The following is a 26069-nucleotide window of genomic DNA, read 5'->3' on the forward strand; positions in this document are numbered from 1 at the left end:
GTGTTTTTTCGTTTCTGTGTATTTGTATAGAACAAGCTTTGCATTAATCTTACTGTCTGTATATAAAGCCATGGTTTGAGAGAGGATTTACATTATGCCAGCTGTATGGATTTTGAATTAGTGTAACAGGGTTTGAGAGGGAGGCTCAATATAATACAGTGAGTGTATCATATAGCAGCACACTTACAGCCTCATATGAGAGAAGAGAAGTGGTCATTTTGCAGATGACAGAACGATAACAGGGAAATTACTAAATCTCCATATCTAGAGTACCAGAATGATATGTTTTGGGTTTTGTTTTTGCAGTGACTTAACTGTACAAAGGTTAGCTGTGCAAAACCCAACATGTGTTATTTATTTCACAATTAATTTTTGAAAGAAGTGTCGTATGCTTACCAAGCCAGCATTTAATTGATAAACCGTAATTTGTTTTCTATTTTAATACATTTTAAAATGTCATTTATTCCTATGATGGTAAAGCTGAATTTTCTGCATCATTACTCACATTAATCCTTCAGAAATAATTTGAATATGCTGATTTGCTGCTCAAGAAACATTATCATTATCAATCAATCATTATCATTCATCAATGTTGAAAACTGTAGTGCTGCTTAATAATTTGGTGGAAACCAAGATACATTTTTCAGTGTCATTTTGAGCTTTTTTTCAACATCATAAATGTCTCTTGTTTGAACAGTATATCCTGTATTGATTCATGTGTGTATTATTTTGGTATTTATACCGTGTAAAATGTGGTAATATGCAATTGTCGTTTACACAGTAGTGTAAATAAAAAAAAATACTTTGGCTATATTAAAAAAACACCAGGCTTATTGAATTACATTCATCAGGGACAAATATCCATTGTAACTACGGTTTATGAATTTTTGATAGCTGTGTGATAAACTTCAATATTCCTATCTTAAATTAAATTTTTTTTGCGTGTTAATCTGAATGCATTTAACCTCAGGAGAGCTCTGCCATCATATCCATGAACTCTCCTGTGATTGGCTAACGATGACATAATGGTTTTATGACAGTGTGTTGATGATTGGACGCAGTTTTTTTTTTAAGAGGAAACCGTAGAGTGTCACTGCTGCTGCACTAAACATCAGCCAGAGATCTAAACCACAGTATATGGCAACATGGGATACACCAGCCTCCAGCAATGACATTGCTGTGACAGGTAACCTTGAGGGGCGTCCATCTATCCTTTCACTAGTTCTCTTCTTGTTTCTCTCAGTCACACACACAAACAGGTGCATGCTGGTATATTCACTGGGGCTTTATAACAGCAGGGATGCTTTAGTGACAGTTATTTCTTTCCAGACTCAATCTGAATTAATTGGAGCGCTGTCTGTTTCTGCAAAGGGTAGATTTCCCTCTTAGTTTTTTTAGTGGGACCACAATAATGGCTAATTTAGGCCCAAAAATCCTTGACTAAGTTGTCAGTTAGTGTATTTGAATATATGTGTTTGCTGTTGTGTATAAAAGAGGATTTACTGCGAGGTTTTAGGTCTTGGCTCACAAGATAAACCCTAAAATAAATCAGAAAATTACATCCCTGAACACAGCTCTGTGTGTGCATTGCTTTCGAATGTGTGTGTCCATATCTACAGATTTAGTTCATAAATCCGACACTTGGCTGCTATAGGATCCATATCAATCAGTGTGTAATTTGCTGGGAGCACAGAAAGCCCACAAATGCTTTCTTAGCACTTTCCTCCTGCGAATCGATTAGTCTTAATGAATGGACAGCCAGATCCCCTTTGACATCCTTCCTGTCCTCAATGTCCCGCTCATGCCATTCTTCTCATCTTTCTCTGTGTTCTCTCTCTTCATCTGTACATCTTTGTACATGTAGACTTGAACCTGCTAATGATAATTCAATCATTTTGCTTTTGTCAGAACAGAGCAGTGCTGTACTGACTGACTGTTTTGTTTAGATGGTCTGGATTATATTATATTATATTATATTATATTATATTATATTATATTATATTATATTATATTATATTATATTATATTATATTATATTATATTATATTATATTATATTAAAGCCCTATTTTGTCCTAGTATAAACTGTCATCTCAGGGGATCCGAACACAAGTAGACAGTGCTAAAGTCCAAATGGCTCCAATATGGTTTTTGATCCAATCACTCAAACCGTTAATTTACTCAACTGTAATAACAGCAAGGACTTGGCTTAATGTCTTGTTTGTGCTTGAGGTCTTGTTTGTGAAGTTAAGAAAGTGGTGACACGAGATGCATGTTAATACTAGGTGTAAACGACAATCTCTATCACCAGATTACTTGTGAATGGATTACTCAAGACAGAGGTTAATACAGGCTTACACAAGACCTGTCTTCAGATATGTGATTCTTAAATTTATTTGTATAACTTTTGTTTGAGTCGAAAATATTACTTAACTTGACTGAATTAACCTGACTACACTACACTCTCAGAAAAAAAGGGTACAAAAGCTGTCACTGCTCAAAAGTTCCATATGGGTACTATTATGAAAACCATTTTTAACTGTTAGTTAAAAAGATAACAATTACTTGTTACCACATTTTTCAGTGTATTAATACCAAATTAATATGTACATGTATAAATGCAGTGTATTACGTAATGTCGTAAAGGATTTGTTTCAAATAAACACTTTTCTCCCGAACATTCTATTAATCAAAGAATTCTGTAAAAAATGTATCACAGTTTCCACAAAATGTAAAACAGCAGCAGCACAACTGTTTTCAATATTGATAATAATAAGAAATGCTTCTTGAGCAGCAAACCGGCATGTTTTAATGTTTCCAGAAGAGTCATGTGACAAGGAAGACTGGGGTAATGACTGCTGAAAATTCAGCTTTGCATCACAATAATAAATTACATTTTACAATATATTAAAATAGAAAATATTTCAAATGATAATATTTCACAATATTACTGTTTTTTCTGTATTTTGATTATTAAAAAAGGCAGCTAGTTACTGCCCCCAAACTGTCAAACAGTAGTGTGTGTATATAAATACTGTGTATATAAAGGGAAGTCAAGAAGTTAGAAGTTAATTTAACCTTTTGCCACTCAAAAAGTAGGTAATAAATAAAAAGCAATAAAAAGCTAGTGATCTCTTCTTTAAACCTAGAATGAATGTTTTTTTTTTTTTGCTTTAAAATCATTCTAGGGGGCAGAAAAGTTGCCCTAATTGAAGAATCACCCATATATGAAATTAAATTGTGTGCACACCTTTATTGCTCCGATTCAAAATGGTCTCTGATATTCAGCTGAATATGAAAGGAAGCTTTCAGAAGTTATTACTTCTCGATGTCATTCTTCAGTGATTCTTATCATTAGCTGATATAATTCAAAGAGTGAGGCAATCACACAGCACCACAGAAACCACACAGGGGCCTAAGCCCTTCCTGCAGTCACTGCGCTCACTGGCTTTGTCAGACTCACTGGACACTTTGGCAGTTACCTGCATATCCACTGTCTCTCTTTTTTGTTTTTGCCATTTTTTGTCTGTTAATGTCAGTAGAAGAAAAAAAAGTCACTGTCATGTATTTATCTTAAACATGTTCACTTGAGCTTCAACTGTAGGTTCACCTTGATCTCACACAAATTACTCACTGCTAGACATTTGATACTGGAATTCTATTCTATTCTATTCTATTCTATTCTATTCTATTCTATTCTATTCTATTCTTTTCTTTGCATGTATTTAAGCATTACTCTGATCTCCCTCTCCATGTCATTTGTCTGTGAATGACTGTTCACCTGTCAGGACTAGAAGTAGTGCTGCGATTTGTGGCTGGACTGGTCTTAATTCTCTTTTTATCGGCAGCAGAACTAGGTCAGACTGGAGCCTGTGTCTGTGCCTGCAGACAGAAACAAGCAATCACCATTTTGTCTGTCCTGAGGAGCCCACAGTTGTTTGCTGTTGGCCATTAGTACCAGACAATGAGGCTCCATCGGCACCGTGCTCCATCACTCAATTGAATGAACACATTCAGCAGAGCGTCCCATGCAGACAGATATCTGCTTTTAAAAGCAGCCTGTGAGATGTCTCCCTATTTGCAGCTCTCACTCTTAACACTCACTAGTTTATTTAATTTGTCCACTAACAATTCCAACATGTTTTTAAAAATAAAAGAATTCTTTTCTACAGGAAGGATGCATTCAATTGATCAAAAGTGGCTGTAACAGAATTTATAATGTTACAGAAGAACTTTTTATACTCCTGAAAAAATGTATTACTGTTTCAATAAAAATATTAAGAAGCACAACTATAATAATAATAAGAAATGTTTTTTGAGCAGCAAATCAGCATATCAGAATGATTTCTGAAGGATCATGTGACACTGAAGACTGGAGTAATGACAGCTTTGCCATCACAGGAATAAATTGCATTTTAAAACATAGTATAGGTTATATATATTTTCAGTATTTAAATTGTAATAATATTTCACAATAGTTCTGTTTACTGTATTTTTGATTAAATAAATGGAGCCTTGGTGAGAATAAAAGACTTTATGCCAAACCTTTGGCAGCATACTGTGGTGGGAATGATTGTAATAGAAATGACATTTTAAATATTTTAATTGAATAAAATGATGAATGCTAATTTTATAATAATACCTAACTGCAATACTGCAATAATTTGTATAAATGTTTATATAAAGCTTCTGAAATTTTATTTTACTTTGTGATTATCATGATTGATTGTCATGAGAAGATCACTGTGTTTCTCTTTTCTGTCCCAACAATGCTAGTTAGCGTGTTATGCATGCAATGTAACCTAAATTGCACTTTATGTATGGACTCCATATGTATGGAGATGAGTAAGAGAGCAAAGTTACACATGAAGTCTGTGACTGTGTGTTTGCAGGATGATGTTTAATATTGAGTGACAGAGGGAGGGAAACACACGATACCAGCTGCATATTTAAACACTCAAGGATTTGCTTGTCTCTCTCTCTTTCTGTCTCTCTCTCTCTCTCTCTCTCTCTCACACACACACACACACACAGCTGCATCTAATCTGTAAATGTTTAAATAGTGGCCTTCAGCACAAGGTTAGGGATTCATGGGTATTCCTGGCACAAATATGTCATATGTATATATGTGCATGAGTCTGTTGTGTCACTCTGAAACCGTGAAAGTGTGTGTTTGCACTGAAATGGTAATCGGCTGGTCTCCCTCTGACACTCATCTCCCTCCCTCTGTTCTTCAGCCATCACTGCTAGAAAGAGAGAGAGAGAGAGAGAGCACACGGCAGCGCGACCAGAATACAAAGCAGGCCGAGATGATGTGGAAGGTGTGTGGGGCGGAGGGGGTTATGGGTAGGGCTGAGGTGATGCACTCATGACACCTTGCTAACAATCCTCCAACAATCTTTCATGAGAAAATCAGTGTGTTTTTCTTTTCTATCCCAACATATTCAAAATAGGTACTGAATTGCACTTTCAGATGTTATATTTTGGTTACACTTGATTTCGATAGTCCACTTTTGACATTATAAAAAACTACATGTCAACTAATGTTCATTAATTTGCAACTAAAAGTCAGCTAACTCTCATTAGACTAGAGTAGTAGACAGCTAGAGGCTAGAGGTTAGAGTTAGTAGAATAAGTTGACATATTTGCAAAGTTAGTTTTAGCTAGTAGAATGTCTACTTTAATACTCTAATGACTGCTAGTTGGCATGGAGTTGTAAAATTATTTATAGGGTCATTCCACATCAACACAGCCAGAGATTCCAGGCTAAAAAGTTAGATTTTTCACTTCTTGAGTTAAAGGCTTGCAGGTTTTGAGAAACAAATAGCTTTTTCCCCATTTTTGAAATGTCACCATTGACATATAATACAACAGATTGCATAAATCAACAAATATTATAATCTTTGTGTAAAAATAACATGATGCTGCCATCATTCTGAAGTCATTTTTCCCCCTTGTAATTTGGCTCCAAAAAATTTATTTTGACCCCCTTCTATAAAATAGCGGATAACTTAGTAAATATACGTCCATAACATTTAATGTTTTGGCTTTCTTCACTATTTATGTTAGTCTTTCTTAAAAAAAAAAAAAAAAAAAAAAATTAAAAGAATACGAGATAAAAAACTTGAACCAGGGAAGTTTCTGAAATTTGTTTGATTTAACATGGAATGGGGCTTATAGTTATAGCTTATAATGTCTAAAGTGGACTCTCGAAATAAAGTGTTAACAATATATTTTTTAAAAGCTTGTTGAAATCCTTTTTATTTTTTTTTTTTTTTTATTTTTGACCATTTTGCATGATTGTTTCAACTTCATCTCTGCCACCCACTCCGTCTGCTCATGGTCATATTATGCAGTGTTGGGAAATAACCAGTTACGTGTGACAGCGTTACATAATTTAATTACAAAATAAATGTAACTGTAATCTGTAATTAAATTACAGTTACTTAAGAAAATGTTAACAAATACAAAAGGGGTTACATCTGAATAAGAATTAATAATTACTATTTCTTGTTATGAATTTAAATCTGTATTTAATATTGATCTCAAAGTAAAAAAAGAAGTGCTAAAGTCTGATTTTGTGGTGGCTGTGCTTTAAAATTAAATGATTCTAATCTTAATTCAAATGATGAAGGATTTTGAAAGTCTGACAGTAATCAGTGTTGAATTCTACTGTAAGGTTAACCATATATGGTTTAAATGCTTTAAAATGATTAACAGTTGAAAACATTGGTTAGAAATTTAGAAAGGCAATCAAAAAGTAATCAAATGTAATAAGTTACATTACTTTAATAAAGTAATTGAAATAGTTACACTACTTATTACATTTTAAATAGGGTAACTTGTAACCTGTAACCTATTACATTTCCAAAGTAACCTTCCCAACACTGTTCATATGTCTTCGTGGCATGCTCAGTCATTTAGTGAAGCGTGTGTGTCTGAGACACTGTTTGTTAGTGAGGTCATTTTGTTGTCTGTAATTACCAAGTCTTTTAGCTCAGTAATAAGAACACCAGGGTTCTGTTTACAAGCAAAGCTATCGGAGTGCAGTGCAGTGAATGCACATTTGTAGTGGCTTAATGTTACATGTAAATTTGGAGCAAGTGGTAGTGAGCTGATGTTTGGCTTTAGCGTTCAATGCATTATGGTAATGTGCCGTTAAATTGCTTATGCTCTCTATGGATTTGTGACGTGAGGATAGAGAATGGAGGAAACAGAAAAGGAAAGCTTGCAGCCTGGAACTCTGATGAGGAGTGAAATAATGGAAAGGGAATGAGAGAGAGAGAGTTGCTTTCATGCCCGTGAGTGAGTTAAACTGCCTGTTGTTTGACCTTCATCAAGATCAAAATCATAACATGGACTGATGCCAGAACACACACACACACACATGCACACACACAGAAATCTTGAAATGGACTGATGCCAGAACACACACACACACACATGCACACACACAGAAATCAGTCCATCCATTTTCTTCTCTGATTTCATTGTATTTCCTTCTCTGTGGTGTGTATTTGTGTATATGCAGGAGTAAGGCCCAATTAGGACCAGACTAGTTTTCACAGCGGAAGTCAAGTAAATACACATTTTAGGAATGTACTTTGTGTGTATTTTAGTCCCGTTCGCATCAAACACTTCTGTGTTTTTCTCGCACAACCTTAGAAAAAAAAATTACAGAGCAAATTACCTGCCATTTTCCGGGTGACTCAAGTGTTCTCTGAGTATTTTAATTCTGTTCGGATAGGGTTGTCTGTGATAGCAGTATATTATTTTTTCACTCTTCTACTTGTTTGTTTTGATTTTTTTTTGAATACTGTAGCTAATAAAGTAGTTATATAAAGCTTGTTTTATAGCCTGGTGCAGCTCCATTATGGGTTTAGTGGACTGTTGGGAATAATAGTATCCCATCTGATGTAAAGGGAATAAGCAGTGTTGTAATCAAGACCAGCTTATTTTTTTAAAGGGGTCATCGGATGCAAAATGCACGTTTACATGTTGTTTGAACATAAATGTGTGTTGGCAGTGTGTGTGCACATCCACCCTATAATGATAAAAATCCACCCAGTGTTTTTTTTTTTAACTCCTAAAAATCATTACCCTTTTCTCAAATCAAGTCATTCTCAGATTCCTGCCAGTATGACATCACACAGACAGGCCCCTCCCACAATTTATTGATTGACACTAGCATTTTACCTTAGACCCGCCCTGAGTGAGTGTCATCAGTCCGCCATTGTTTCACTGCCGGAGCAGATTTAGACAAGAATATCTCCCAAGCTATTGAGGTGTTTTGTTGTTGGGTGTAATAATGAACATAGCAGTTGTGTTTTTTTTTTTAATCTCCTAAAATCATTACCCTTTTCTCAAATCAAGTTTTTTGAAGCTGTCCCTATGATCTACCTAAATGTATCTATGTTTGCACGAATCATTCATGATCCAGCTTCACCTACAGAAGAAGTGAGTGTAAGGTCTTTTTTATGTATCTTTGCAAATCACCTTTCCTTTCCTTTGCCAGTTAGCAAGTTCTGAGATAAATGCGGCTAAAGTTTACAGTCTCCCCACAGAGGAGAGGGGCAGAGCTCATAACATTTAAAGCGGCATGCAACAAAACAGCTTGCTCTGAAAAGAGCTGTTTTTGACAGAGTAAAAAGGGTGTTGTTTTACACTACCATTGAGAAATTTGAATTAAAGTATGTTAAAGACTTTTCATTAAGACCCTAAAGAAAACCATATCAACTTGTGTGGAAAATGGGCATCTGATGAGCCCTTTAAGTCAAAGTCAAACCTGAAAAACAGGGTAGGTTGAGTCTGAAGGTGCGTCCAGTTGACTATAAGTGTGTTGTGATGTGGACTTTAAAGGATATTCTGCCATATTATGTGAGATTCCATTCTGAAGGAAACATACATGTTCAGTTCAAATTTTGAAGGGCATGACATAGGGAATAAGGGAACATTGATACATCACTTCACAGGAAGTTGAGAGGGAATTTAACCACCAGTCACTCCAGTACTAAACAAGTTTGAATAAAATAAAAGCACTGAAAAAGCGTTTAGACCTCAGCGTGTTGGTTTGAGTTTAATTAGTGCAGGTGTGGTTTGTATGCAGATGTTTTGCTAGTATAAAGTGCACAAGATGTGACTGTTACAATTGCAGCTATCATGATTACAGCTAATAAGATAAAATACACAGCTGACAGAACCAAATTATGTTTATTTTCATATTAAATACCAATTTAAACAGGCTTTTATAACTCAATTTAATGCTTTCAAATGACAATTTATATATAAATCAATCAATGATAATGTAATATTTATATAAATACACATGGATGTATTATATACACGTATGGTATTCACAAAAGTATATTATGTCATTATACATAAAACTGATATAATATGCATGAAACAAGTGTTTATCTATGTTTGATGACGTTGCAGAATGTTATGAATAAATGCTTTTTATTCAATGACTACTTTAGTAGCAGTATCAGATTTGATCTAAATGAATTCCTTCCCTTATTTATATGCATGTTGCTCCAACTACACCACATCACAAGTCTTATTTCAGAGGGCTTTGTGATACACACATGATCACATGACCTTGTATGACACTCATCCTGACAACAGAAACTGCTGAGATCCTAATCTGGTCTGAAACACTGCATAAAATCACAGACGGCCTTTATTAATAATTGTAACTCAAATGTCATTCAGAAAACAAATCTCACTTGTTTGTGCACTCACAGATGTGTGACCATAAATAAAATAAATAAAATAGCCTCATTCGACCAGGCAGATGCCGTTGTCATGGAGACATTTGAAAGAAACCTCCTTCACTTTTATTTCCTGCTCTCTCATGTGTTCATCTATTCATCTCCCATCACAACATCTTTTGCGAGGCGGAAGATGTTTTAGAAAGCACCCGTGGTAGATTGCAGATGACACAAACCATCTGTTGCCCCCTGCTGTGTGGACTGGATGTGATGTCATCACAGTTGGACAGGTATCAAAGTGGTGTCTCTTTTCTGCTGGCTGGCATCTGCTTGGGCAAGATGCTCTGGGTGTGTTTCAGTGAACTCTTTTTTTTTTTTTTTTTTTGGCCATCCTGGAATGCCGTCAATAACTGTTCACAACTCTTGTCACTTAGAGAATCCACTTAGATGACAAAAATGGTGACATATTACTCTCTCTTTCTCTCTCTGTCACTCACACACACAAACTCTCAGGCTCTAAATCTCTCTTGTGCACTCAGTTGCATTTCTCTTGATTCTTTGTTCCTGTCACATCTCAGGTATAGAATCTTCAAATATTCATGAACTTCTGGAATTATTGATGCAGAGCGTGAGTGTTTCCCGTGGGAGGGCTTCTGTGTTTTATGGGTTTCATTTAAACAGCCTGTTTTTCCGGTTGGTATGAAATGCCAGAGAGTGTGAAAGTATGTGCATAAGACTGAGTATGTGTGTGTTTGTCCACTGAGAAACAAGGTCTTGCGAGACAGTTTATGAGATTCCATATGCAGTCATTTCAGCGGAATTAAACAACCACGAACAAGCAACTGATGGAAAATCCATGTCCCACTGTTGCTCAGGGTTTTTGAACCAATGAGAGTGAAGAGTAGAAGAGACAGAATGGAAGGTCATGCACACTGGAACTGATTAAGAGCTTTTAGCTTAATGGAGTCAACTTGCATAAACATATGCATTTTACACAACCCAACACTGAAAAAACAACAATTCATAAATCACCTAGAGACTGCTTAAACACTGAATTAAATGGCACTGTGCTTAACCTAAACATTGCTTGGGAGTTAAACATATGTTCAAGTTCCCTCCATAATGACAATAGCTCCTGATTAATTCATGCATGCATGACCACAGTGACTAACTGCACTGAACCTAAACACAGTCTGTTAACTTAAACATCACTGCACTGAACCTAAGCATATTATGAGCACTAATGTAAACGTCACTGTGCTAAACCTAAACACATTCAGAATGCTAATGTAAAAGTCACTGCACTGAATCTAAACATCGTCTGAACGCCAATTTAAAGTCACTGCACTGAACCTTAACTTTGTGTGAACACTAATGTAAACTTCTATGCACTGAACCTAAACATCGTCTGAACGCTAATGTAAACGTCAATGCACTGAACCTAAACATCGTCTGAACGCTAATGTAAACATCTATGCACTGAACCTAAACATCGTCTGAACGCTAATTTAAAGTCGCTGCACTGAGCCTTAACTTTGTCTGAACACTAATGTAAACGTCGATGCACTGAACCTAAACATCGTCTGAACGCTAATGTAAACGTCACTGCACTGAACCAAAACTTTGTCTGAATGCTAACGTAAACGTCACTGTACTGAACCTAAACATCATCTGAACGCTAACATAAATGTCACTGCACTGAACCTAAACATTGTCTGAACGTTAACATAACAGTATTGCACTGAATTTAAACAGTCTGAATCCTAATATAAATGTCATTGCTCTTAACTTAAACACATTTTGAACACAAACCTAAACGCCACTGTACTAAACCTAAATGTAACTGTGCTGCACTTAAACACTGTCTGAGTGCTATCCTAATATAACTGCAGTAAGCTCAAACTTAAATACCTAAACTTTTAATAACATTCAGCACATTTCACTCTCAAAGAACTTTGCTCAGTATCATTGGTAACCACTTGCATCTATCTAATTTTGAAAGCAACACAGTAGTAATACCAAACAATTGCATTATGCTGTTAGAGTTTAGTGCTCTGTGAATAATGTAAAATCTAATTGAGGCAGTGGTGTTCACAGTGCCCAGTGTCTGTATGTGTAACTGAGAGAATGAGAATGAATTCCTCGAAACAAACAAGCACACCAATACCACTGTACCTATTCGTGTCTGAAATTTCCTCTCCTCCCCACTCATCCTACCCATCCTGTACTGCATGATCTGAATTTTACATGCACTGCATATAAAGCAGTATTGATTTAGCTCTCTTTCTCTCCTTTTCTCCTTCCATCATGCTCCTTTTTCTGTCTGACACATGATTTGCTGTGATATTGCTATGTCTCTTTCCTCTCTCCCTCTGGATTATTCCTTCCATCTTTTGTTCAGTGTGCATAAAGGCTATTGACAGCCAATGTCCACCCACTCTTCAACATGGAGACCTGAGCCACAGATCCTGCTGTTCTCTACTTGGCTGTGAGCTGTGCTCTGTCAGCTCGACCTTCGGCATGCACAGTGCTCTAGTGAACGAGGCCTGCCATTTCTAGGCTGTGAATGTGTTTTCTAGAGTTGTCATTGCTTTACATGTTTTACACCTGTGAAACTGCTGGGAGTATTTAAAAGTGTGTAATTTTTGTGCCACCAAATGGATGTGCAAAAATAGTGCAATGTTTTCTTGACTTGTCAGTGCTTTTTAGTGAGTTGTCTGTGCATTTTTAGCTTGAATATAAGAAAGCATTTTGGGTATGCACAATATATCTGTGCCATATCAATAAATATAATATTATAGTGTTTTTTAATAGATTATTGATACTTTTACGTATTTAATTGTACATTCTCATTTACTCTATTTTTACCTTTAGATTACATATCATCTAACACTCACGTGAAGTTAACCTGAAAAAAGTAATAATTTAATAACGCTGTTAAAATTAGCATAACAAATCTCAAAATGAATTTGAGATTGAATTTTTCGGATTATACAATAATATCATAGAATTGTAAAATGATATTTCATTCCATGCCATGAAAATAATTATTGGCTTTTTTCATGATTGGAATTTTAATGTTAGCACATCCCTAAAGTATTGAAAATAAACTGCACAAATAACCTCTAAAGAAAGCATGAAATCCAAATCGATCCTTCTTACTTCCATAATACATGTCTAGGGTGTTCATCAGTGCATGTTACTGTATAACTGTTTTTGTATAATGTATAACTTAAGTGCAATAACTTTCTCTGCCTAATGTTTTCACGATCCAATCAAATCTCAGTGGATGAAATGAAGTCCTTCTGAACATTATTTTCCAATAAAAATTCTGTTTCTTTCAGATTAATGTCACATTACGGATATGCTGCAAATGTCATTACGTTGCCATATAATTTTACGCATGTACATAAATGCATGCACCTAAACGCATAGAAATGATAAATGGACAAATTCTGATACATCATTTCAAGGCACTGACGACCGCAGCCTTATGCACGTTTTCTATTAGCTATAATCAGCATGTTATTCCTTTTTTCTCTGCATACACACATGCAGCACACCACAGTCTCATAATCACTTTAATTGGAGGCAGCAGAAAGGAGGTAATTTGGCAGAGAGCGGAAGAGGAGAGAAAAAAGATAAAAAGAGCAGGATTGAAGAGCTGTGTTTACTGAGCGACTGATGACTGGCTTTTGGCTGCTGTTTTTTGTTGATGTGTTTTCAGTGTTGTCTTTGGGGTTGAATAGAGGTTAATTCTGTCATTTAAAAGCAAGGATCAACCTTTAGCACACACATGTGCCGTAAACTGCCTTTTACTGCAGGATTGTTGATATGCAAAGTTTTTTGTACTGTCCTTAAAAATAGGATTTTTTTTTTTTTTTTTTTTTTTACAATTATTGTATTTAAATATGAACACAAATACAGCATTTAAAATATGATGCATTTAACATCACTTTGTTCATTCCTTTCCTCCCCCTCTAGAAAAAAAAAATGAAGGGGTTTAACCTAAGTGCTTCTGTGCCCTCTGGTGCATGTTTCTGTTCAGAATAGCAATGTTGTACAGTGCAGATCTAAGTACGTGTCTGTATGTGAGTACCATTATGTATAGCATTTCCCCTTTCTATTACATGCGGTCACATATTTATGCACACACTCATGGGGGGATGGTGCATTAAATGTGTATTTGAACAGTAGTGGGCTGAAGCATCCCATCACATCCTACACTTTTTGGGCTGATACTCATGCTGCAGGAAGACTACCTGCAGTTTGGGCTGGATGGGGAGGGCTTTTACTCACTGGACTCGCCTCCATGCAGTACGTTTTGACCAGAGTGTTACTTGATCAGGTCCAAGAGCTTTGAGAAGTGGCTGGAAGTTTAGCTTTTTGGTTTGTGCTGGAATGTGAAATACTGTTTTAATTCATCGAGGAACTTTAATGCAGACAGCAGCTTTCTTCTCTCTGTCTGCTGTGCAGATTAGATTGTGTTGTGTTTGGATTGCAAGACAAAGAATTGAAAAGCTTTTGTCTTTTTCTTTATTGTTTACACACATCATTAGCAAGCCTGAGATAAATGTTGTGCTCTATGGCATTTTCCCTGTGTGTGTGTGTGTGTGTGTGTGTGTGTGTCTTTTTCTTTATTGTTTACACACATCATAGCTTGCTCTATTTATAAAATTGTATATTTGATGCAATATAAAAAAAAATAGAAAGCTCTCTGAGCTGGAATTTTAGAAAAAAGAAGATTATGACTGTAATTGTGGGATACATTTACCAGTGAAAAAATATAACATTAATACTGTATTAAAACTATACAATTAAATTCCATTTTATTCTGTTTTATTTAATGTATATTATAATGTCATTTATATATTATAATGGAAATACATGAATTTCAGAATGTGTCAGTATTTAGCTTGTTCCTTATTTGCCTTTATGACAACAGCACTCAAGCTCCTTGAACTCCAAAAGTTTATGCTATTTTTGATTATTATGCTCTCCAGCATGGTTTGAGATGATCCAAAGAGCATCTTGAGCTTCAGTGGAAGGCAAGAACATCTCACCATCTGTAAAAATAGTCATGTGATCATTGTAACTAATTTACTTCTTTTATCAGTGCTGGAATAGTGGAGAATTTCTTAGGAATAGTCCAGAATCCGAAATATATCTTACTCGTAAAAAAAAAAAAAAAGTTTTTTTTTTTTTTTTTTTTTTTTTTTTTTTTTTAAACTAGGGTTTAAAAGAAAAAATATTTTCAGATTTTCATTGGTGTCAGTCTCTCCACTGTGTATTTGCTATTGTTTTTTTTTTTTAAAAAAAACAGAAACCAATTTGAAGAGTCAACTCAACCTTAAATAGTGCAAATTGTTATTTATTGAATCTAACGTGCTTTATTTTAAGAATGGCTAGTTAAGAGGAAATTAAATGTGTGCAGCAGTGAGGAATGATGTAATGAATGTGACAGTGAGGAGAGATGGATTAGGTTTCTCACTACAGGCACTCCGGCTGATGTCTTTTGATGCCGGCACTTTCCTCTTTCATATTATGCTCTGTGGCCTTTGACAGCACAGGCCAATTAGTGCAGCAGATCAGAAGAGCATGCCAGAGTCAAACTACCATGGGAAACCATGAAGTAATCCACTATTCGTATCGAGTTCGGAGAGCCACAGTTTTTGCATATGTAAAAGTGGTTACTGTAGGCCTGTTTACAACAAGATTTATATTAAATATCCAGGAGTCATGTACTGTAAGCTTTAAAATGCATGCATCCTATAAACTCATGTTTTTCTGAACTGTATGGTGAACTTTTCTCATTGTGCCAGGTGTTGCAGAGCAGGCAGTTTATTTGACAGCCGCTGCGGCATATTGTAGATGCATTCATTATGCATTAAAAATAACCAAGCGTTGTTGGAGGCCATGATTTGAAGTTGTTTAAGCTAACTTTTTCATCTAAATGGTGTTGCATTCCTCTCATGTGCTCTGCAGTCTATCCAGATTGTGAGGAATGAGTCACACGCAGCATTCGGTGGCAGGAAACAGACTGGTCATGACTTTCAGAGAGCATTAGTGAGCGCAGAAAGGCTTAGCTAATGTTCCTCCACCTAAATTCTCTTCCCTGGGACTTTTGTGTTTTGTATGTTTGTGTTTTGTATGATTGGGATTGCCGTGAGCTGATGGGGTCTAATACGGATTGCCGTGAGCTTCTTCCCTGGAACGTTGCACCCCCCCCCCCGACGTTAAAATTGTACAGTGCACTTTTCTGATCTGAGAAATTAACACACACAAAAAAAAAAAAAATAATTTATTAAATTATTATGAAATAAATATATTTAAATATAAATTATAAATAAAATATATATGAATGAATATATATATATACTGTATATGAATATATATATTTAAATATAAATTATAAATAAATATAATATATATATATACAATATATACTGGGGTTAGTATGAGTATATGATTTTTTTTGGACACACGCATTCATTATGTAAAATATGTTTCTATATATTTACAATACATTTCAAAAGTTGGGGGTCAGTAAGATGTTTAGAAATAAGAATTAAGAGAAAAAAAATCAATTAATTTTGTTCATCACGGATGCATTAAATTCAAAAGTGGCAGTAATAAGAATTAAGAGAAAAAAAATCAATTAATTTTGTTCATCACGGATGCATTAAATTCAAAAGTGGCAGTGAATACGTCTCAAAAATTAATTTTGTTCATTAAGATAAGCATTAAATTCAAAAATGGCATTTCTGAAGGATCATGTGACATTGAAGACTGGAGTAATGATGCAGCTGTTGCTATTAGTGGAATAATATATTTTAATATATCCAGTGAAAATTCATAATATCATAATATCCACTGCCTCCAAGTGAAAATTATTAATTCAGATTCATAATATCACTGTTTTTACAATAAGAAAAAAAAACTTCTAACTATCTTTTTTTTTCCAACCCCAAACTTTTGAATGGTATATAATATTGTCTTATTATTATATAACATAATAAAATTATTTAATAGTGATGTGGCAGTCTCTGCAAAGTATAATTTTAAACAGTGTACACTGATATCTGCATCATTATTTAAATGCATTTTTATTTATGCATTAATTTTTTTATGCATTAATATTATTATGTATAAAATGTATTATCTTATGGTTGTGGTTTAATCTATTTCACCATCTGAATCCAAACAGCACATAAAACAGAAGTTGCTGTGGTTTGTTGCTTTAGTCTGTCAGTCTGACAGTCTCTTGTATTGTGGGTGGTACTTGGCCAAAATAATTTGGACCAGATCTTTTGCCATTTAGTAAAAAATTTGGCGAAGGCAAGACTGTGTATCTCATAAGATTTTATTTGCACACTCGGTCTGATATATCCTTCTCTAACTCACTCCTTAGATGATTATTGTTTATATATTGTGTAAAGATTGCCCATTGCTACGGTTGTTGATTGTTTTATCTTAAAAATATCACACAACAAACCTGATCTATAACATCAGACTAAAGCTATAAATTGTTTATGACAGATCAAAGGTTTCAAGGTCGAAAAAGATTCATCAACTTTCTACGAACTCTCTTCAGCATAATGAGTCATGAAGTATGCCACAGCGCTAAACTGTTCAGCATCTATCTATAGCCATGCGTGCGCTGTTCTGTGTGAACGACAGCTGGGGAAAATTAACAAGCACTCTAAAATCAAAAGACCCCATCCATCTTTTCTCCTCAGTCGCATTTTTTCTCGTCCTCTTTTCCGCTCCTCTGCCATTCTCCGGCTGAGTGACAGATTGAAAAAATGCAGAGATTACTTATTCTTTGTCCCCAAAGTGAACAAAAAACAAAGCGAAGGAGGAGAGGGAAAATGAAAGCAGCGATATTTGGTTTAGGGGAGGAGGTAGGAGAAGGCAGAAGTATGTGTGATAGAGATAAGCAAAGCAGAGACAGAGAGGGTGATGGGTCTTTCTCAATATAAAGATACCACCTACTAAAAAGAGAGGGAGAGAGGGAGAAAGAGTGAGTGGAAGAAGAAAGAAAGAATCGATCAGATACATGTGTTCCATTTTATTTTAACAAATCCCAACCTTAAATCACTTCGACTGCTGTGATCAAACACTGTTTTTTTTTTCTTTTTTCTTTTACAGTGGACACGAAAACATCTTTTGATATTGAATTGACCCAGAAATGTCTTCGAGTCATATAGACACAGACTGAGTGCAATCCATTTTTAATCACTTGTAGGGTGCATATCTGACTTAAATGTTCACTCTCAGGTCTCCAAAAGAGTCATAATATAGTTTAACATGCCCACTGTCCAACTTCTCTCTCAATTAGGTAGATTGTGTTTGCTACTATACCTAAAAAGGGATAGTTCAATCAAAATTGGAAATTCTGTTGCCATTTACTGACCCTCATGTCATTCCAAACCTGTATGAATTTGAATTTGGAGCACAAAAGAAGAGCACAAAATATTTTAAAGAATGTTGTTGACAGGACAACATTGGACCCTATTGACTTTTATTATAAAGAATGTTGTTTATCTTTTGAAATTTCAGGCTGGGAACATCATAAGTGTGAGTAAATGATGACAGAATTTACTTTTTGGGTGAACTATCCGTTTTAAATCTATATGTAAATGGTCTGTGTTGTGATTGGCTAACCTGCATTAGTTGTCCAACCTGCATTAGTTCCTGCATTACATTGTGAAAGATGTCAAAAAAAACTGAGATTCACTTGATGGTTTTAAGATGGTTGAGTGACACATTTTTGCAGTTACATTTTCATAAATGGTAGGGATGAGGCTTTGGATTGTTTGGTGTACTAGTACTTCAGGATGTTTTAATTCAAAAGAGCAACGAAAATCCTGATTTACATGATATGCCTCCCTTTGAAATGTGGTTTAAATCGCTTGAGGAAGGAGAACAAAAGATGCTGTGAGTTGAAGGGCGAGTGAAGGACGGCTCTTGAGAAAGATTGCACTCTTCCTGTCTCACTGAGAGTGCAATCATTCGATCTTTACATCGTACATACTGTGACTCTCCCATCTGAACCTCCATTATGTTTTTTATTCATTCCCCTCTCTAACTGATTCACATTTTTTCTTGATCCCTGTGCATGGCCCATGACAGAATGCTTGGCACTGTGATATTTGCATTGTGTATTCAGAATGGCTCAAACATTTGTCCACCTCTACATGGAGCTGCTCTTTAAGATCTTTGTTTGTGCAGATCTTAAGTGTTGTTGAAAGAGCTGCTATTTGCATTGAGAGGTGCACTGGTGCTGTCCATGGTGCTGATAAACTGGGCCAACCTGGAGCTGTCCTTGGTGCTGAAAATAATGCTGACTCCTCTGTTACCATAAATGCCTGTGTTTACTGCATATTATGCATTGTTACTGTCTAAAATGGTACAGATCGTGTTGGCTGCAGTAATGCTGTTCTGAGAGCATGTGATTGATTAATGTAAGTCTTACAGTATCTTGGTGTTGAGGAGCTGCATTGCTTCTTATTCAACATTGTGCAGTCATGCGCAGCATATATCGCTGCTGCCTCATTCCCTTTATCTCATAGACATTTACATTTTTACATCAACATTGAAGCTTAAGTGTGTTGGAAGAGGTCAGTCTTGGTCTCTGCTGACTGAGCCTTCCTGATAAATGACTGTTGAGGCAAATGTCCATTTTAAAGTGTTCCTTTACTGCCAAAAGCATTCAGAATAAGTCCCTTTAATCATGTGTGTGTGTAAATGTATTGTTGATGTGTAAATGCCCAGTATTTTTTTTTAAATCAATAACATAAATTAATCAAACAATAATCAATCAAATTAATTGTGTGTATGATATTTCATACACCAAAAGTTTTGTTAACACTTTTTTTTTATAAGTAATAAATAGATAATAAATAATAAATCACATTTAATAAAATATAAAATAACATATATATTTATGTATATATATATATGTTAGGTTTATTTTAACTGATAGAGACAGAATATTAACCAACAAAAATCCAGAAAAAAACACATTATGTAAAAGTTAGAAATTGATTTGCATTTCAGTGAGTGAAATAAGTATTTGATCCCCTACCAACCAGCAAGAATTCTGGCTCCCACAGATTGGTTCTGTGCTCATGTGGAACACAGATTTGTCCTGCCACTTTAAGAAGTTACTCCTAATGTCAGCTCGTTAGGTGTATAAGACATCTGTCAACACAATCTGTATCTTCCATTCCAACCATATATATATATATATATATATATATATATATGTGTGTGTGTGTGTGTGTGTGTGTGTGTGTGTGTGTGTGTGTGTGTGTGTGTGTGTGATTATGATTTCTCTTATAAGTTCAACTTTTTTAATCAGCTTATTTTATTCAGCAGTTCATTATGGATATCCTGTGGTGTGACAAATGAGTTTTTAAAAGTACAAAATATAGTCTCTCAAATGATATGAAGGCAATACAAATTATAATTATTCGTAATTAAAGTAAATAATTTAAAAATAGTATTTAAATAAATTACTTAAAATAATAAAGTTCTGTGTTTTTGGGCAAAAGTAGTGTTAGTCTGTAGTTATTATAAGTAGCTATAAGAAATATAACACCAATAGAAGTCTATAGTATGTCTTGATTTATCTTTTGTGTGTGTGTGTGTGTGTGTGTGTGTGTGTGTGTGTGTGTGTGTGTGTGTGCATGTATGTATCATCTGTGCTTACCACAGTGAGGCGCTATGTGTTTCAGCAGAACTCCTCCTGCTCCTCCTCCTTTCTACACACTCTTTCTCTCTCCTCCCTCTTTCCTCTAGCTGATGAGGATCTCTCATCTCTTCTGCTCCATGATCAACCGGTCTAATCAAATCACCATGGACACGCTACCTTCCCCTCTTCCTTCTCTCTTTCTCCGCTCTTCAAACTCTCTCTCTTTCACTGCATCCAGCTTCTTCTTCCTTTCTCACTCTCTTGTTCTGAATCTGGGTCATCCACTAGCATGACGGACAGTCTCCCATTATCACCCTCTCCACTTCTCCCCTAAAGCAAGAGAAGGAAATAAGAGAGGGAAAGCAGGTGAGAGAGGGCTAAGGGATGAGAGAAAGTCACAGAGAGTGCCCTGTTTGTCTGAATGCATGCTCTGATTGGCTGCTCGTCCCGCTGGTGTCACATTCTGCCCTCTTCACATGTTCACGCATCGGCAGCATCCTCACACGAGTCTAACACTCTAATGCACGCTCACACACACATACACACACATACACAGACTCATGAGTGCTGCCGGATACAGCTGGAATAATAGCTTCTTTACACTGGATTCCTTCAGCCTGTCCTCTTCTAAAGCTAATGGACTAACCATCGTCCTTGTCGGTTCAGATGAGTAAGTGACAGCGCAGTCTTCTTCAAAGATGCCTGTTTCTTACGTGCTCTTCTGTATGTGTGTGTGCTTGGAGATGCATTCTGTTACGTCAAGCTGACAAGCCTGTGTTCAAGCTCTTAGACTTTTGCATATAAGCTTGTAGTTATGCTTTTTTTTTTAACACCATCCTATCTTTCCGTCAATTGTTCATCTGACAGTGTCACTCATTCAGTCCTTTTATTGTTTTCTGACTCTTGATTTGGCTAGCAATCATATCTCAACTCAGCTTTTATTATTATCTTTTTATACATTTTTTGCACTCCCTCTCATTTTTTATTTGTCTCTATTTTTTTTTTATTATTATTATTGTTATTATTAATAATAATGATTACAGAGAAATACAAATTTATATATATAAATAATATTTTTATTATAATCATAATTTTTTATTTCACTGTATTAATATATTAATTGTATATACCCTACACACACACACTTTATAATTATTATTATTACTTTGATTGAACTTTATTTTAAGATGTCATTGTTACAATTATACGAATCAGTAATATTATTTAACAAATAATAGTAACATTATAGAGTAAGGGTTTTATGTAGGATTAGTTGTTAGAAATTATGCACCAAAAGTTTTGTTTACACAATTTTTTAAATAATAAATAGATAATAAATAATATTTAATAAAATGTATATATGTATTTATATATTTAGTTGTGTATATGGTAATAAAAATAAAATAAAATAATTATAATTTAATAATTAAATAATAATAATTTAAACTATATAGATATGACAATTTTAATGACAATTTAAAATGTCTGAATACTAATTCATATTATCATTATTAAATAATAATATATTAAATAGAATAATAATATTATAACAATAATAAGAATAAATATTTTTATATATATTGTGCTGTGGCAGGGTATGATTTATGTGTTTCCCTCTTTAATAATTTACTGTTATTACTGTAATGTAAACCATTACTAATTTATTTATTACTAATTTACTGTTATTTATCTGTTACCAATTTACTGTTATTACTGTAGTAAGTACACATAAAATGCATGACAAGAACAATAAAGTAGTACTATTTTTTCTCTCATTAGGGAATTTTTTTTCACTGTATAAACATAATTATATATATAACTCTCTTCCTACTGAAATTAGACAGGCTGAATCCCTTAGTATTTTTAAATGTTCTCTTAAAACGTATTTTTTCCGGTTAGCATATATGTGATATGTTTTTCTGATTGTCAATCTCAATGTATTTTTTTTTTTTTTTTTATTTTATTATTTTTTTTTTTTTTTTTTTTTTTTTTGTGTGTGTTTTTGTAGTGTTTTTTGATGTGACTTTTAAAGGCGCTATAGAAAATAAAGTTTTTTATTATTATTATTATTATTATTTTATTATATAATATATATATCTATATATATATATATATATATATATATATATATATATATATATATATATATATAACAATTTAATAGCATTATATTTTATTATTATTATTATTATTATTCAATATGATAACTGCCTGAACTATCCTGCAGTATCTTTTTTGTTGCTAAGAAACCAAAGTAACTTTTAAATGAACACAGTATCTTTGGCAATGTGCAAGACATGTTATATTTAAGAAATAATTGCTAATTATTTTGTTGCAGTATAATGTTTTGCTGGTGTTGGTATGAGTTGGTCTGGCTGCTGATTTGACTCTAGTATGAACAAGCTCTAGTTTGTGTGCTTTTGGTCCGTTGGTAATTCAGCTCAACTATTTTGAGCTTTATGTGTGTCAAGTGCAGCTCTGTGAGGAATTTCTACTGTTAGTGCCACCATTATTTATTTTCAAAGCCGGGGCGTGAAAAATTATGATTCCTTGACACATTGTTCTGTGGCTGGAGTCAGTAGGCGTCAGATCAGAGAGCTTGTGTCTTGTGATCACCAGATGGCCTTATATTTCAGCTAACACATGGACACATCCAATGCATATGCGGCTTTGTACACAAACACTCTCACACATTCGCACTTATATATCAAGCTGACATTTCCAAGCGCTGTATGTGAAAACTCAGAAGTGATCCTCCATACCCTTCACAAGTGAAAAAAATCCAGAATTAAATAGTTTGAACATTAGAAATATAATTTTTTTTCCCCAAAAGTCTAAGCAAATCTGTAAATAGATTCAGGCTATGCATCCTTTGCCAGTTTGAAATACCTCCAGTCTTTGTCATCGTGCTGTCTGAATGTGTGTGTGCTTGTGAATCTGTGTTTTTATGTGTGACTGATGCATTTACATGACAGATTTCCATGTGTGACATTCTTTATCTGTTCTGAATTTGTTATTCTCAGCATTCCCTTTGTGCTTGTTTGTGTCTATGTGTGTGTGTGTGTGCCGCTCGCCATAAATGTTTAATGTTAATACAACTAAAATCTTGTAAAAACATTTTCAAAAGGATGCAATGTCTTAGAATACATTGGGCCTGTCTGTATCAGCCAAGATACATACCCACAATACACTGCTGCCATGCAGATACGCTCACGAAATGTGTCATTTAAAGTTTGCTGATTTAATTCGTAATTTTTGTATGTGATGATAATAGCGTCTGGCAGCTGTAGATAATTACATGCTGTTTTTATGCTGCAATTTTTCCGAAATGCAATTCCCATTTGCTCTGGCATGAAATGCAGAGCTACTGGCTGTCTGCTGAAAAACCTTTCACCCTTAATAGTCCCATGGCTGTTTATCTATGTTGTGTAAGACAGTCTAGGGCTAGAACATAAACATATGTGCTTACTGATATGCATACAGTGTGTGCTCACACATACACCATTATATATCTATATATCAGCTAGTGTACAGTATGTAGACATGTTTAGACATTGCACCCACACACACTCAGCTTAGACAGACTGCTGGTCAGCTGTATGCTCTGTAACTTTGCAGTGTTATGGAATATTTCACTTACTTATTGTAGTCACTGCCACGGCAGTGTTTTCTAAACTATCTTTCCTCATGTGCTGCTTTTCCTAATTAATGCCACAAAGCTGCTTTGACACAATCTGTATTTTTAAAATTGCTATATAAATAAAGGTGACTTGACTTGACTTTCTGGTAAGATTTGGCAAATGCTCCACTGTTGTCCACAGAAAAAGCCTAAGTCTTGCCATGTGTAGCCCTTAAATTATTCAGCACTGTTTTGGATCTAGACGTCTGGGCTGACTGGGAGTCTTCGTGGTCTCACAGTGTTGTCTGGTGAGGTGTGAGTATGTGTGTATCTCTGAGTTTGTGTTATCAGTCCCCGAGAGCTTGCCAAGGAAGGAAAACAGCCATGAAAGTGCATTCGATTTAAGATACACTGTATTTTCCTCTGTCTATGTCCCTGTCTCTTTCTCTCACACAGAAACATTCTTTAAAAAAAAAAAAAAAAAATGTGTTTGTTCAGCCATGGGCTCTTTTAAAAAATTAAATATTGTAATTTTCTGAAATGCATTTTATTTTATTATTTTGTTTTGTTTTGTTTTGTTATTTTTTTTTTTTTTTTTTTTTTTTTTTTTTTTATTTTTTTTTTTTATTTTTTTTTTTTTTTTTTTTTTTTTATTTTATAATGCTTTATTATTTGTTATTGTTATTTATTTTGTTAGCCAGCATTTATGTATCTTAAAAACACTCCTTGAATTTTTTAAGAAAATTACAGCTTGATTTGAATGACTACAAAAAAAAAAAAGTGATAATGTACTTGATTTTCTTTTTCTTCACACATCACATGTGTCATATTCTTTCTAAAGCATGGTCTTCACATTTTGTCATTTTCGAGAACAAGCACATTTTGATAACACTTAATGGCAAATTTGTTGATAGTGGTAGAAATTATGCAAAAATGAGGCAAAGTTATTGTTAAAGATTATGCAAATAATTTCCATTATAAAAAATAAATTATGCATTTTTTTTTTAGATGTTGTCATATCTATTATTTTTGTATTTTTAAAATATATTTAATTAATTAATTAAAAAAATTATTTTAATAAAGATTTTTATATTTTAAAATCACAAATCTGGTTCTGGAACAAGGGTAAAACAATAAAAAGCAGCAAAAATTAATGAAGCCAAATTTTCTATTTATTTTTGCTATTTTTTCTTTTTATTTATATGGGCTAGAATATAGAAGCGGAGTTGGGTCTCAAGAAGGGGGTTGGGTCTCAAGCTCAGGTCACCTGAAGTGCAGTCACGCTATATGCTGGAGACACTATCTGTTAGTTTTAATGCTTTAATTGAAGAAATTCTCAATGCAACTTTAAACCCAGTTGTTCCAGGAGATATAGCCACACAGATATATAATATAGCCACACTCCCTCTCTCAAAGTTCAGTGCTGTGTGTTTGTGAGTGGTAATTAAATGACAGTTAGTTTGGACTCACACTGTTTCAGCCCTGCACTAACTAAGGAATCATCTGTTAATTCTGCTGAAAGACGGCAGACCTCAAAGAGCACACTGGCAGGATGCACATAAATTACAGAAATTAACTCTTGCCACCTCCAGGGTGTTCCACTTGATGTATATCACTTGATGAATATTCAAACAGAAAACTATTTTTTGCTGAAAATCATGAGATTCAGTATCTAACGACCCTTAGAAACTCTCTCTGTGAATGTTAGTTCCCTAAAGCAACATTCTCTTGTGCAACTGAAGGAAAAAAAGATTGATTCTCAACAAAGTTGGTTTGTCTTCACAACACACACACACACACACAGACACAAACAAGACTTTTTTCAAGTACAACCTCTGGAAACTATTGCTCTCATTGCATTGAATCCAATTAAAAATAAACACTTACCGTAATAATTAGATTCTCAAAGCATAAGAGCCAAACTGTCTCTCTCTCTTTTGTATTTTTGTCTTATTAGACAGTAACAAACAGCAATAATACTTCAAAAGCTGGACTATGAATTATGAGTATTTTTAGGTTTGAATGTTTCTTTTTCTTTA

At 34.5% G+C, this 26069-nt stretch overlaps 1 protein-coding gene across 15 annotated transcripts in view; it reads left to right on the forward strand.

The window, feature by feature from the left end:
* Positions 1-26069, forward strand: part of LOC109098710 (SRC kinase signaling inhibitor 1-like) — a 113029-nt gene that overhangs the window by 8883 nt on the left and 78077 nt on the right. For 13 of the 15 annotated variants that reach the window (XM_042719844.1, XM_042719848.1, XM_042719850.1 and 10 more), the window contains exon 2: positions 5237-5320. The exons of 1 other annotated variant lie outside the window; for it this stretch is intronic. In XM_042719844.1, the coding sequence (XP_042575778.1) occupies positions 5237-5320 (84 nt within the window). Of the gene's footprint in view, positions 1-5236; positions 5321-20421; positions 21082-26069 lie in introns of those variants that run through there. One more of the 15 variants, XM_042719855.1, reaches the window with a different exon arrangement.

Source organism: Cyprinus carpio, chromosome B3, assembly GCF_018340385.1.
Source record: "Cyprinus carpio isolate SPL01 chromosome B3, ASM1834038v1, whole genome shotgun sequence".
NCBI classification, from domain to species: domain Eukaryota; kingdom Metazoa; phylum Chordata; class Actinopteri; order Cypriniformes; family Cyprinidae; genus Cyprinus; species Cyprinus carpio.